Below are 15,861 nucleotides of genomic sequence, written 5' to 3' on the forward strand. Positions count from 1 at the left end.
TCAATACTATGTTTATACGCTCTATCAAACTCGTTTGGTAGGACATATTAGAGAATTTAATAAATGTAAAAGTTATGGTATTAGTTAATCCTTTGTTTGGTAGGGTTTTCAGGTTATGTATAAGTAATACATGTATTAAGTATACACTCTATTCAGTAATATAATGGGGGTGTATAACTAACACATTGCAAACTATGATATTAGCAATACAAGGGTTATAATATATGGATAAGTATGGTGAGAGATAAAATTCTCTTTAATAGATCAAACTAATTAAACAATGCATGAGAAGCAATCTCGCATATTAATTTCAGCATTGTGAATACACCTTATTCAGTACTATTCTTATACACTCTATCAAACAAAATGTATTTGAGTGTGGATAAGAGGTGCTAAAGTTGAGCGTGAATGATGGATGATATATAATGTGTAGTTAGCATTTTGCAATACAACAAATCATATTATAATCTTTATCATTACTAATCCTCGTCCTTACTAGAATCTAAACCAAACGACCCCTAAATGTATTTTGTTGTCCTCAAATATCTTGAACGATCTTAAATGATACAAAGTAAGCGTCCAAATTACATGTGGTGGAGTAATAAATACAACAATTTTTTACATTCCTTTTTTCGTTATTATGTTACTCTTGATGAATATTAAATATGGCTAAGTTAAAACTTTTTAGGTTTGAAATGTCTACAAAGATACACGTGTGGATTGGCTTTAGAATTCGTTTTAGCTTATAAATAGTGAAACGGCCACAACTTAAATGTTGTGATGAGAGAAGATTTTGTGTCTAACATACGGAAGAAAGTATTAAACACTTTTATAATATAACTCAATTTCAAACACAATTTTTGGTATTTTTTTTTATATACAAACACTTACGCCTTAATTATATACTATGAAACTCTTACACTTACATCTCTTATAAGGTACTAAGTATATTAAAATATATTTTATCCGTTCACTTTTATGTATTCAGAATCAACTTTGCACTCTTCTTATAAAATAATAAACAAAGTATATATTTTATAATGATATTCATAATAATTGGTGTATATTTTACTCGACTTGAAAAATGATTTGGAGAATAAGTATTTAATATTAAGATTAAAATATATAAAAAAAAAATTCTCATGATATACTAAAGTGGACAAATAAAATTAAAAAATATTTCTAGTATGATGAATACGTAAAAGTGAATAGAGGGAGTACATAGTTATTAAAGACAAATTGAAATTTTATATAATTTTTCTACATATTTTTCTATGAAATTTTTTCCCAAAGTTTAACATTTTTATTTACACTTTTGATTAAAAAAGAGAATAAATGCTTTTTTGAAATTTGTATCTGTCGAAACTCTATGATTAAAATAAGCATAAATTAGTTAAGAAGATATATCAATTATCAGTAATAATTTTCATGCACTTTAAACATGCAATTAAGTATAATATTTTATTTTATAATAAAAATATTTTTTTTAAATCATGTAACAAAAATATTTTCGTTGGGACAAAAGATAGAATTATAAGTCGATCAGTAAATTTGGTGAATTCTTAAAGCTTAGAACAATTTTTTTTAAAAAAAAAAGTTAAATTGGTGGCAAAATTGAACCCTTGAAAAGAGTAAACAAAAATTATCTGAGTTATTAGGCAGAAAATTAATGCCTATTCTAAATTTAAGAGTCAAACATAAGTTACTTGAGTAATCCGTTAGAATATTACTGTCTACTATAAAATGAAGAATCAAATAAAAATTACTTGAGTAATCAATAATTAAAAGTTAAATATTTTATCTTTTTATATCAAGTCAAATATTTTATCCTTTTATATCGGTTAACTGTTAAACTGTTTATTGTGATTGTGTTGCACTTTGCTATTGGATAAAACTATCTCATCGTAAGATGCGACTCAAGAAATAGATTAGAAAAATCTTTAATTTAGACCTCTTAAAATTTGACACGCCAATTATTATTTTTAGTTGATACTGTATTTATTATTTTATTTTTACTTAGATAATAGTGTAGTATGTAGAAAAAAGCAAGTTGTTTTTTTCTAAAACCTAATTCAAGCTTAACATCGACGACTCCTATTCAAATCTTAGCAACTCGAGAGGCATTAGGGGTAACATCAGAAACCACGAGGGAGTTTGGGTAGTGGACTTTTATAAACATGTCAAGGTGCAAAATTATGTAATGGGTGAACTTGAAGCCCTTCAACAAGGACTCCAAATAGCCATAACATATGATTTTTAGTCCATTGAAATTGAAACTGACTTCACGAAAATCCTTGAATTTATCCATCACCCTCAACCCATTTATGCTGATTTAATTGACTCTTGTAGATTGCTTATGAAGAGGTTGGGGAGTCCAGTACTCTGTCATAGCTTCCACCAAGCCAATCAAGTAGCCGACTTTTTGTCAAAGATACGTGCGAAACTGACATTGTCCTCCCAAGCTACTATCATGCTAACTCCTCCTGACCCCGTATTCCCGTTAATTAAGACAGATCATGAAAGAGTTCCTCTTACTAAACTAGTTTCACGAACTACTTGTAATAAGTTAACCTGTTATGAAAATATATATCTATAATAGCCAGTATGGAAAACAATGTAATCGTCTAATTATATATACATGTATAAATATCCTATTAACCAAAAAAAAAAAAAAAAATCACAACCAATTTTCCTTCCGGTTTACGGGAAATATAAAACTGAATTAAAAACACCAAAACTAAGACAAATAATTAAAATTAAAATTAAAAAAAAAAAAAAAAAAACGTAAAGAACGAGAGACTTGTTGGTGCCGAAATTGAACCCTCCAAGTTTTCCGGCACTTGATTTCTCTCCGATTATTCTTAAAACTAAGAAAATCCGCTCCTTCCGACGAAATCTCCGGCGATCATCATATCTTCCTAATCGTTTTCCTTTTGTTTCAACACTTAGTTGACTTCACCTTTTTCTTAATCCTAGGGTTTTGAAATGTGTAGGTGATTAGCTAGATTGTCAATTTTCCGATGTCGAACGCCGGTGAAGAAGATAACGACGATGTATTGAGCGACGTAGAGGCCGATGATCCGGTACCTATTGATATAATTAATTCTCCCTCACCAGAAGATGTCTCAATTGAGAAATTCCGTGAGATTCTCGCCGAGCTGGATCGGGAGCGGCAAGCTCGATTAGCCGCTGAGGATTCTAAATCGCAGTTGCAAGTTTCGTTCAACAGATTGAGAGTTCTAGCTCATGATGCGATCAAAAAGCGGGATGAGCACTCGAGACAACGCGATGAAGCATTGCGGGAAAAGGAAGAAGCTTCGACAACAGTTGGAAAGGTAACGGAGGAATTGAAGGAAGTAACTAAGCAGAGAGATGAATTTTCAAAGGAGTTAGAGGAAGTGAAAAAGGCAAAAGATTCAATGAGAACTGAGATGGAAACTTCAGGTTCAATGTTAGTTAGTGGAATTGATAAGATATCTGGAAAAGTTAGTCAATTTAAGAATTTTGTAGCTGGTGGATTACCTAGGTCACAGAAATACACAGGATTACCAGCAGTGGCTTATGGGGTGATCAAAAGGACGAATGACATTGTAGAGGAGCTATTGAGACAGATTGAATCAACAGCAAAGTCAAGAAATGAAGCCCGTGAACAAATGGACCATAGGAATTATGAAATTGCAATTGAAGTTTCACAGTTAGAGTCAACAATTAGTGGTTTGAGAGATGAAGTTGCAAAGAAAGCTTCTGTTGTTGAGAGTTTAGAGAAATCCATAGGTGAAAAAGATGAGAAATTGTCTGAATTGGAACAAGAGATGTGTGAAAAGCAAAAGACTTTGGAGAGTGAAGCGGGTGAATTGAGAGATTTGGTTAAGGAATATGAAGGTAAGTTGAGCAGTTCAGAATCAAAGCTGGAAATGCAAAGATCATTACTTGCTGAGCAATTGAAATATGTTACGAAAATACACGAACAGATTTATAATGCTGTTAAGGTTGTTGATGCCAGGAAGGCATCTGAGTTGTCGGAATCCTTGTTTCTTGCTCAAGAGATGGACATGGAAGAGAATATAAGGGCAGTTTTAGCAGGATTGGAATCTATACATGAAATGAGTGAATTTGTTGTGCAGAAAACAAGGGATTTGCTAGAGGAGAAGAGCCATGAAGTGAAAAGCCTAAATGAGTCTGTTTCTCAGTTAGTAAAAGAAAAAGAACAAATTGGTTCTTTACTTAGAAGTGCTCTTTCAAAGAGAATTTCGGTGGATTTGTCATCCAAAACAAATGAATTGTTTAAGATAGCAGAAAATGGATTGAGAGAAGCTGGGATAAATTACAAGTTCAACAATTACGTTGGTGATGGTAAGATCACTGCTTCTGATAAGAAAATGCATGCAGCAAATACTGAAGAGGATGAAGTATATGCTTTGGTAAGTCCTTTTTAAATACTAATTTGCCTTCAAAGTTTCTTGTTATGTTATTCATTTATTGATGTTCTTGATGTAGGCTGGTGCATTAGAGAATATAATTAAGCAGTCTCAGGTTGAGATCATTGACCTTAAACATACTGTTGGAGAGCTAAGGTACTTCATGTCAAGCTTATATTGGGTTTACCTATTGTCTTAGCTGCATTTCTTCACTGTGTTATACTACTCTACTTGACCAAGCAGATAATGCATTGCCCCTTTGTCTTTTTTCTCTCGAGAAATGCTAGAGTATGAGCATAACTTAATCTTAGCCTGACATGGTTGTTTTGTGATTTGCTTTACTGAATCAAAGGGAAGAGTCTAGTTTACTCAAGGAACATGTGGAAACTCAAGCGAAGGAACTCAGTCAATGGAAGCAACATGTGGAGGAACTTGAAGAGAAGGAGAGGGTGGCAAATGAAAATGTAATGCACTGCCTAATCTCAATATAGTATTTCATGATATTAGTATTTGGTTCATAGAGATTGATGTCATTCATGGAGATCTGCTTACGAGAGTTGTGGAAAGCTAATATGCATATTTAGTCCTTCTTGTCATATAATGAAGTCTTACAAATAACCATTTCATTGCAGGTTGAAGGGCTTATGCTGGACATCACTGCTGCTGAAGAAGAAATTACACGATGGAAAGTAGCTGCACAGCAAGAAGCTGCTGCAGGTAAAGCTGTTGAGCAAGAGTGTGCAGCACAGGTAATGAATTCTTAAACACTCTTAATGTAATTTAAATAATGATTCTGAAAATCATAAATGCATTTTTAACAAGTAGAGAGCTACTTATAAAGTTACGGGTTCATTAAACTCATAAGCTTTTGCTCAGACTTTGTTAGGAAGTCCACTAAATATCTATAGATATTTGTCTATGGACCCACTTTTTCATGCTGGGGTATGTGTTTTTCTGCTGTTCTGTTTTCCATAAGACACAAATCAACACATGCTGTTCAATTGCTAAGAAATTGTTAGCAAGTTTCTGATTTATTTGTCAGGTTAAAACAGTCTATGTCATCACTTCTGCCAAAAAATTCTATTTTTTGTCAGCTATTATATTTTAGAATGAAGAGAAGTATCTCCTTGTGGCTGATTTTTTTCTTCCATCCAGACGCTTTTTCACGGGTTTCAAGTGTAACCCTCGTTTACTTTGTCTCGTATATCTTTGGAACAATAAAATATATTTAATACTTCATGAATAGAGATGGATCTTAATATTGTTTTAGTAACGCTCTTCACTTTCCCTTTTTCTTCTTTCAGTGGGGCGGGGGGGAATGGTGGGTCGGAAGGGGTGGTTATTGGCTTAGGTTTCTCAAATTTTAGTTCATAGAATCTCTCTTTTATTCTTGTAAGACGTGTTGATCACTTAATTGTTGGTATGCGGAGGAACAAAATTTCTACGTTAAATTTGTATTACTCTGCTATTAATTAAAGATGATATGTAAGTTTGTAAAAGGGATATTTCAGATTTAGGATTTGAGAATGTGCCTCGTAGCCTAGGGTACAGTGAAACTGCTGTTATAACAGGTTATAGCTAAACATAAAATGCAAGAGGTAATTTTAGAAAACTTCATGTCAAAAGTGTTCTCAAAGCTTATAGCTAAACATTTAATGCAAGAGGTAATTTTAGAAAACTTCCTGTCAAAATTGTTCCATAATTATAGTTCTTTTCCTTGCTTCCCAAGATATACATTGAAAACATGAAATATAGAAGGAAATTAGTCCTTTTATAGTACCAATTTTTTACGCTGCGACATATGCTTTTTACTTCAATGATTGAATCCTGCAAAGAGCCCAAAATATTTCATGGTTTAGAATATGAATATCATAGCAACTGTGGCTACATAGAAAGCGGGAGAGAATTAAAGTGTTTCATACGAAGACTTTGGTGTCGTATGAAATAAGATAGTAGTAGTGATTCATGATGTAAGGTATGATTGCTTACTAAGAGGTATAAACTTATGCATGCAGAAATTGTTTTAAAAAAGAACAACCATTTAGATATTTGAGATTATGCACTAGGTTGCAATTAACTATACCTTGTCAGATACTTACATTAAGCTAAGACACAATACCAGAGTTTGATGTCCACAAGTTATTGTCCCTTTATTTCAGCTTTATCTCTCAAATGGCAAACCAAAGTCTTTGGTATCAAATTCTGTGGAAAATCAGAATCTACTAAAGCGTGGGATACACTTCTATATTGAGGTTACTTACTTTAATGTATAACTTCTGCTAGAAGAATAATGCACATGGAGCAATGCATAGACAATGTTACATTTATTTACTGCATTAACAAGATAAACCTACCAGAATGAATGGCCAAGCACCACTGACCATAGACAGAAGAGAATGCTCCTCTGTGTGTTAATTTGAATGCAGGTCTTATGTGAATCTCTTAATCTCAAATGTCAGAAGTGAAATTCATAGACATTGTCAGAGAGAAAATCAGAGTCTAGTGAAGCTCAGACAAGCACTTTTTATTGGACTCATGCGCTTAGATATTTACTTCTACTAAAAAACAGTGTAGCCGTGGAAGTGTATAGACAATAACACGTTATTATTAATCAACAAGAGACTCTTACCGAAAAAGAATGGACATGCACCATTGGCCATTTGTCACTATGCAAATCATTAGGAATACATCTTAGACTCAGCCTATGGAATTGTCTGTGTATCATGGTTTAGAGATATTGAGAACTCTTAAATCATCTATAAACCAAAAAGTTATAAATATTTAGTTGGATTCTAGTTTAATGCGTATGATTTTTTTCCTATTCTGGAACAATTTCTTGTAAACAAACAACTGCCTTTCACTAAGAGACTCTTCTGATGGTTCTTGTAGTTGGCTGCTGTACGCCAGGAGCTTGAGGCAGCGAAGGAGGCTGTACTAGAGTCCGGGAAGAAGCTAAAATTCAAAGAAGAAACAGCTGATGCAGCCATGGCTGCAAGGGATGCAGCTGAGAAATCATTGAGACTGGCAGATTTAAGAGCATCGAGGCTGAGGGATAAAGTTGAAGAGCTCACCCGTCAGCTTGAAGAGCTAGATGGCAGGGAAACATCAACAACTGGTCTAAACAGGCCAAGATACATGTGCTGGCCATGGCAATGGCTTGGCTTAGATTCCGTAGGTATGAGACGTGTAGAGACACAACAAGAGGGTGCCAATGAAATGGAACTTTCTGAACCCCTTCTTTGACATCCTCCTCTTCTCTTTCTTTTGATGATAATAGTATTCTCCCCCGGTTTTTTCCTTTTCTTCTCTTCTTGTAGTTCATTTTTAATTATTTCCTCTGCATTCCACCCACTGTATATTTTTTTGTGGTCTTTGTAAGAAAAGTAATTGGACAAATGATATAGAACATTGATTGTTCAAAGTCAAATAATCCTTTTGGTGGTAAAACTGGCTCTGTTGGGGAAAGTCTGCCTTAGACATATGCCTTTTCCTTGTTATGAGCATTTGAGCGTTTGGTATTTGTTGTTGGCCTCAATTAGGGGCATACGGTTTGGATTTTTCAAATATCAAATCAAATTATTTGTGTCAGTTTAAATCTATAAATCAAATCAAATTAATAAAATTTGGATATTTCAACCTCGGGTTTTTTCTATAAAGTATTCATATAAATATATAATTAACTTGTGCTTCAATATTTCTTTAGTCCTGTCAAAATACAATTATCTAAGATGTTTCTTAAGAAAATAAAACAACATATGAGATGAGTGATAACAATAAAATATTCAACAAAAAATAATAATGAAATCGTATGTTATATTGCAAATTAATAAGTCATAATGAAAATGATCATAATTTAAAAGTACTAAATCATGTTAAAATAAGTCTTGTAAGTATTAATTAATTATATGACTAAATTTTTTTAGAAAATTAAAATTAACTTATGTATTTTAATTGTCTAAACTAATACAAAACTAAAGAACAAATATTCAACATTATTGTCATCCATAGTGTTGAATTGATTCTTTTTTTTGTTAGCATTAGTATTAATTTGATTTTGATTTAAGCTTTATTAGAGTTACTAACATTTATGGACTGTTCAAAATTTTAGGTTTCAAACTTGAAATAATATGTTACAAAGATAAAAACTATGAAAAAAGTATAAGAAATATTTAGAAATTATATCAAAATAAATATTCTTATGTATAGAATAAAATTTTAAAATTATGTATATAATGTTGGTTGGCTTGGTCTTGAGTTGATTTTTTTTAGTTAAAATCAAACTATTCCTCAAACTAATGTATAGTCAGATTTTTTTCCGATTTGACTCTATTTACAATTTGGTTCGATTTTCGGCTTGAGAAGATTTCAACATCCTAATTCCTAAGTTTCACTCTCTTTGTCTCATATTACTTATCCATTTTTTCCGTTAGACGCCCCATCAAGAAATTATAAATAAAGAATTTTTTTTTTTACTAATTTCCCTTTAACTCTTTTCAATATTATGTGCTTTATTTATCGATATCAAAATTAATAATGGGCTCCTGCAGCTTTGATGGACTTAATGAACAGGGTGTTCAAACAATATTTGGATTTGTTTGTTATTTTCTTTATTGATGATATCCTCATTTATTTTCGGAACGAGGAGGAGCATGCGGCTCATCTGAAAGTTGTTCTGTAAACTCTCAAGGATCGTCAGTTATTCTCTAAGTTCAGTAAATGTGGATTCTGGTTACAGTCAGTCGCTTTCCTTGGTCATGTGGTATCTAGCGAAGGAATTCAAGTGGATTCTAAGAAAATAGAGGCAGTGAAACAATGGCCCAGACCCACCTCTCCAACAGATATCAGAAGTTTCTTGGGTTTGGCTGGTTATTACAGGAGACTTGTTGAAGGATTTTCATCCATTGCTTTCCCATTGACCAAGTTAACTTAGAAGAAAATCAAATTTCAGTGGTCAGATGAGTGCGAGAAAAGTTTCTCAAAACTGAAGACTAGGTTGACTACAACTCCTGTCTTGAATCTATCAGATGGTGAGACGGTTATGTGATTTATTGTGATATATCCAGGGTCGGCCTAGGTTGTGTGTTGATGCAACGATGTATGGTCATAACTTATGCTTCTAGACAACTTAAGGTCCATGGGAAGAACTGCTCAGTAATGTTTGTTCAACTTTTATACTTTGTTTAGCTATTATCTATATCCTGCATGCTCAATACATTTTGAGTACTGACGCATACTCTGCGCTACATCTTTTCATGATGTAGGTTTAGGTATTCAACATCCAGATCACGCATAGCTCGATTCTCAACCCGTATTCAACAGCTTCAGTGGTGAGTCCTCATACTTTGAGGACAATAGACATGTCTTTAATAATTAACTTATCCTTGAAGCGTCATTTGTGACAACATATGCACGTTCTGTTGAAAAAATTGCAACAAACATGTTATATGTGGCAACATATGTATATCTTAAAATGTGTTTTTTGGGGTTAAGCTTTTTGAAATTAGATAATATTTCAAAAAGAATAACAACACAACCATCCTACAAACAAATAAGTGATAAAATCACTAAAAAAGTCCGGATTTAATACCAGTAAGTATTTCAAAACCCTAATTAAATTTTACCTAAGAAGATATCAACGATAAACTAGAAATGATGAGGGCAACGACACCTTGTTGTAGAAGAGGATCGCAATAGATTACCACTGATGTTGTAGAAAATATCGCAACAATTTGATCTGTGAAGGAACAATGGAACGAGAGAAAGGAAGAAGAGAAAAGAAAACGAAAATTAGTAAAAATAAATTAAATTTGGAATATTAAATGAAACGACCTTTTATAGAGGAGAGGAGAGAGAGGAGAGAGGGAAAAATGAATGGACGATTGTTTTAAACCTTTTTAATTATTCTTTTTGAATTTTGACAATTCAAAGTGTGACATATGTTGCCACATATATCCTTTCTGTTGGGGCACATGATATAATTGTGTGGTATTTTTTACAACAAAGGTCATATATATTGCGACAGACACCACATTTCTTCCTTTCCATCATAATTGACTTTTGTTCCAACAAAATAATAATAATAATAATAATCATTAATATTAATATTATCAGGAAAAATGAACAATTGGTGACAATTTAATGTTGCTACATATCTCATTTATGTGACATATGTTACCACATATCTTCTTTCTGTGACATATATATGTTGCCACATATATCCTTTCTGTTGAGGCACATGCAGATAATTCTTTGGTGTTTTTTACAACAGAGGTTATATATGTTGCCACAGACACCACATTTCTTCCTTTTCATCATAATTGACATTTGTTCCAACAAAATAAAAAAATAAAACAAATCATTAATATTAATATTATCAACAAAAATGAACAATTGGTGACAATATAATGTTGCCACATATCTCCTTTATGTGACATATGTTACCACATATCTTCTTTCTGTGACATATGTTGCCACATATATCCTTTCTGTTGGGGGCACATGCACATAATTATGTGGTGTTTCTTACAACAGAGGTTATATATGTTGCCACAGACACCACATTTCTTCATTTCCATCATAATTGACATTTGTTCCAACAAAATAAAAATAATAATAATCATTAATATTAATATTATCAGCCAAAATGAACATTTCACCAATTGTTTTATACAACTTATTAACAAAAAGGTAATTCACAATGGTATACATAACCATCAATCTAACAAATGGTGGTAACCACAACATTTTCATCGAACTTTGCTTTTTTAGGTCTAGGCCTCTGTGGGTCTTCATTGTTACTAACATAGCCACTTCGAGCCTTTAAAATCCCATAGTTTCATAGGAGTGAAGCATATCTCATGCGGAGGGTTTCAGAACTAATTCCATAAGATGGTACTTGTAGTCCATCACTCAAAAACTCAGCGTATGCAGCAACAAAACATCCACAATCTCTGCATGGTGTATCACAATTAGAAAATATAATAACATCATATTTCAATAGTGGTAAGACAAAAAAATTAATGTGATACTTACAAACTATTGCTTGCTTGTTGGGCAATACCTGTAACACCCCGTATCCAAAACGGACCAAAAATGCAGATTTTGAGAAGTTGCAGGTGCAACCCACGGTTGCCATCCACGGACCGTAGGTCAGACCACGGTCCATGCTGGTGGTCCGTGGTTTGCCACTGCAACCCCTCCCCAGCTAGCTCAGAAAATTGGTTAAGTCTCGGCTCACGGACAAACCCACGGTCCGTAGATCAGACCACGGTCCGTGGTCTGTGTCCGTGGATCAAGGCCTCCTTACCCAGCCTCTGACATGAACTACGGTTGACCAGCACGGACCGTCGTTAGATCCACGGTCCGTAGGTCTGACCGTAGATCGAAGGATAGCAGCTAGTTAGCTGAAAATTCTGATGGGTCAACTTCAGATGGTCATAAATTTTAGCACAAAATGAATTATGTGTCCCATGACCTATGGTTAGATAGATAATTGAATTATCTTTCCAACGCCACTGAGTTTGCTAAATTCCGACCTCCGAGTAAAAAGTTATGCCCGTTTTAGTGAAGCCCTGTCGGGCAGACTCAACCTACGGACCCAATCGACGGTCCGTGGATTGATTGACGGACCGTAGGTCCAAACCGTCGATCACTCCGACAGCAGTTAATTCAAGGGTCTTTTGGTCTTTTCCTATTTCGTTTAACCCCTAAGATACGTCGTTTAAACCCTAAATCATGAGGTTTTAATCAGTTTAAGCCTAGAAACATAACTAGAACTTATCCAAGTCAAATCATTAATCAAACTTAGAAGAATTAGAAGCAAGAAAGGAGAAAAAGGCCAAGAACCCTAGTTCAAGAACGCAGCGAGGTTTCTTCAGTTCCAGCCCCGAAATCGAAAGATTTCTCCGTGGAATTCGTCACCAGGTATGTGGGATTTCACTAGTGGGTTCCTTTCGCCCATTAGGTCCCTAGAATTCAGTCAGATTCTTGATTCCATGATTATGAACAGACCTAGGGTTTCTAGAATTATAGCAGATCATCATGAATTAGTTATTTAAATGTTCCAAATCAGATTATCATGTTATTGCTCAGTTTATCGCATGAATTTCAGAACCCTAGCTATGTATTTCTTTAGTTCTTGAATTACACATGCTAGGTCAGATATTTCAGTATTCAGTTTTACATGCCTCAGTTTATGAATGCATCATTATCAGATTAATTGTTGCATTCTCAGTTTGCATGTTCAGTTTCGAGCTATCCAGTATTTACAGAAACTCAGTCATAATGTGTTAACCACTTAATCTATTGGGAGTAGCATAATACCGAGTTGGACTAGGGTTTCAGCGTACCCATATAGTCCCAGAACTACGAGCCACGTAGGTGTAAGTCCCCTCTGTGGGCAACATCAGTTTAGTGATCACGCCAGCATGCCTCTATACCTCTGGCAGGGTATATTGGGTCCTCTCGATGGGGCGTATACATCGGACTCCACATTTAGCTCATGTGGTTTTATGTCGGTTATTAGTAGCTCCCACAGTTCAGTCAGACTCTATTGCATTGACCATATTTCAGTACAGTCAGTATTCAGTCTCAGCATGTTATAAATTTGGTCATTGCATCAGTTAGCTCAGTATTCAGTATTTTCAGTATCTATATCATGTTCAGATTATTTCATTGCTTTATTGCTTTGTTCAGTTATATGTTCTTTCAGCTTTACTCTATCCTGCATGCTCAGTACCTTTCAAGTACTGACGCATACGTGCGCTACATCTTCTCGTGATGTAGGTTCAGGTTCTCAGCATCCAGATCACGCTTAGATCGATTCCCGATCTTCAGTTCAGCAGAATCAGTGGTGAGTCCTCATTCTCCGAGGACAATAGTCATGAGTTTCATTTCAGTATTTAGTCCCTTAGTTTCAGTTTTGCTAGACTTAGCTGGGGCCTGTCCCAGCACTTCTAGTCAGTTTAGAGGCTTATTTCAGACATAGTTAGATTCAGCTTAGTGTTTTGAGTTTGATATTTCTTTTGTATTAAACTCTCAGATTTCATATATCTCAGTTATAGTATATGGGTATTCCCCATCTTTTCAGATTTATTTATGAATTAGCTTCCGCATCAGTTTATTTTCTTTAGTATGCTCATGATCATGCCAGCAGGGTTAGCTTGGGATCACTTGTGGTCCTAGGTCCCGTGTCCGCGTCTCGGGGGTAGCTCGGGGCGTGACAATACCAGTAACATGTCTGACTTCGAATGGGTGAGATTTGTTCTTTTCTTGGTAAGATTCAATAACTGACCAGTTGGTTCGGTCTTTTTGATAAAAAAAATTCAAGGTACTTTGGCAACAAAGTAGACAATTTTTGAATTTCGAAGCACAATTTTCTCTTAGTCCTAGATGAGGTGCCAGGGCAGTCCACCAGGTATACCAAACCCTTTGATAGTGCTAACGATTTTATTCTCATATTCAGAAACAACACTGGCATTATCAATGTATGTTTTGAAAAAATAATTAGTAGTGGTATATCGATATTTAGAATGACTCTGTTGCTTCAACTTCTTCTGTAAATAGTATAAAATGACATTCACATGTTGCACAGATGCATCAACAAGTGTATTTCTGTATCAATTTATTTGTATGTATTCATGTCTTAATCAAAAGATAAAAGTGGGCATGGATTTACCTGATCAGTCCAACACTTATTGGGTTGAGACATTACGTAAAATCAATCCTTTTTCTTTGAAAATGCAATTACAAAATCAAGTTGTTTGAACTCAAGATCCGAGCAATTGGTTAAGCAGTGATCGTCCTTGTTTCTTCTACAATTGTGTAATCATTATAAATAATTATTTAGTGGACAACAAGAAGAAATACTAATAATAGTTGAACGATTTTACTTTTTTGCGTGATGTTTGTAAAGACCCTCGTTTATCCATTGCGAGAAGGATGACATTAGTTCAGTTGAACCCTCGCCGTCAATGTTAAAACCTTCAAATGGATATTGTTGCTTCACATCACAACTGATGACTTTGACTTTCTTCTCTTTCTCTTTCGCTTTCTTTTTCACTTTGTCCTTCTCCTTCTCCTTCTCTTTCTCTTGCTCCTTCTCATTCTCCTTCTCCTTCTCCTTCTCCTCCTCCTTCTCATGCTCCTCATTCTCCTGCTCCTTCTCCTTCTCCTCCTCCTCTTTCTCCTTCTTCTTGCCTTTTGGGTTTGAGTGTGATACTGGAGCAGTAGTCATTGATTTTTTTTCTTTCACTAATTATAGATAGTGATTAAGAAATAGATTTTTTCAACCTCCTCCCCTTCAAAGGTTGTGAAATCTTCTTGAATGTATGGACATCAATATTATAAGTCATTTCCTTAAAAATATCAGTGAGTTCTTTAACACGACTAATAAAATAATCATGTTACTGCTCACATTCTTCACATAGACAAAAATAGCATTTGATGTTAGAAGAGGAAGCAACACCAATAAAAGATTGAGTTGTTGTCATGGATGAAGCTTCTTGTATCATTTCATCTACAAGGTAAATAAAAAAAGGTTGAGAGTTTACAATTGATTATAAAATAATAATGGGTAGCAATTTATACTTATGTTGACACAGATGGATACTATGTTGCCACAAATGAATCTTATGTGGCCACACATGAATCTTCATGTGCCACAAATGAATCTTATGTTACTACATATGACCATTTTGTTGCCATAACACATAGCTGATATGTTCCAACATATGACAACTCTGTTGAAATATATACCAACATATCACTAAAATGTAGCAACATACGACACATCTTTCAACAAATGAAATATATGTTGGACAACTGAACAAGACTATATTTCTAAAATCATATGAACAAAATGATCACAAAAAAACAACAAAAGGAACAAAAAATGAATTTTCACTGAATGTTAACAATACATATACATTTCCTCAAAATGAGGGCTTTTTTCGGTTTGTTGATTTTCTTTCAAAAAAAAATAATAATAGGTACCATTACACTATTATTCAATTTTCACATCTATAGAACGATTTATTGTTCATTAACCCAAGAAAAAAACTTAGTACTGTTCGAAAATTGTAAAATCTTTCAAAAAAATGACTTGCCCATTTTAAGTCGAACACAATCTTCAGTTCAGAAAGAAGAGAGAGTCACGGCCGGAGATGAGGAGGAAGATAAGATAATGGGGGAGAATATTTGTTTTGATAGTTGGATTTTTGGATTTGCTAAGGAAGAAGAAGAAGAGAAGAGAGAACGTTGGGAGAGGAAGAAGAGAAAATTATATTTTGTTGTACTTTTTTTTAAAATGGTTTGGATAGAATTATAAAAGTTGAAATTAAAGTGTTTTTTTGTATTTTATGAAAGATTAGAAAGTTTTGAAAATATTAATTTGATCCCAGACTTACTTAATTACATTTTAAAGTGAATTTGATCATTTTTTGAT

At 34.0% G+C, this 15,861-nt stretch overlaps 1 protein-coding gene and 1 pseudogene across 1 annotated transcript; one reads left to right on the top strand and one right to left on the bottom strand.

Moving 5' to 3' along the window:
* Nucleotides 1–2,775: 2,775 nt before the first annotated feature.
* LOC125866727 (uncharacterized) lies at nucleotides 2,776–7,853 on the top strand. The gene is made up of 5 exons (XM_049547066.1): nucleotides 2,776–4,421; nucleotides 4,498–4,574; nucleotides 4,771–4,882; nucleotides 5,051–5,167; nucleotides 7,308–7,853. The coding sequence occupies exons 1-5, from the start codon at nucleotides 3,021–3,023 to the stop codon at nucleotides 7,659–7,661; spliced, it is 2,061 nt and encodes a 686-aa protein (XP_049403023.1). The 5' UTR covers nucleotides 2,776–3,020; the 3' UTR covers nucleotides 7,662–7,853.
* A 6,208-nt stretch (nucleotides 7,854–14,061) lies between these two features.
* On the bottom strand, nucleotides 14,062–14,652 carry LOC125868760 (uncharacterized; annotated as a pseudogene).
* Between the last annotated feature and the right edge of the window lie 1,209 nt (nucleotides 14,653–15,861).

The sequence above is a fragment of the Solanum stenotomum genome, chromosome 6, assembly GCF_019186545.1.
Source record: "Solanum stenotomum isolate F172 chromosome 6, ASM1918654v1, whole genome shotgun sequence".
Classification (NCBI taxonomy): Eukaryota; Viridiplantae; Streptophyta; class Magnoliopsida; order Solanales; family Solanaceae; genus Solanum; species Solanum stenotomum.

Bases quoted from the DNA above. Each gene is read 5' to 3' on its own strand.
- LOC125866727 (XM_049547066.1), top strand. From the start codon at position 3,021: ATGTCGAACGCCGGTGAAGAAGATAACGACGATGTATTGAGCGACGTA. The intron at 4,422-4,497 runs GTAAGTCCTTTT...TTCTTGATGTAG, and splicing joins AGGATGAAGTATATGCTTTG to GCTGGTGCATTAGAGAATAT. The intron at 4,883-5,050 runs GTAATGCACTGC...ATTTCATTGCAG, and splicing joins AGAGGGTGGCAAATGAAAAT to GTTGAAGGGCTTATGCTGGA.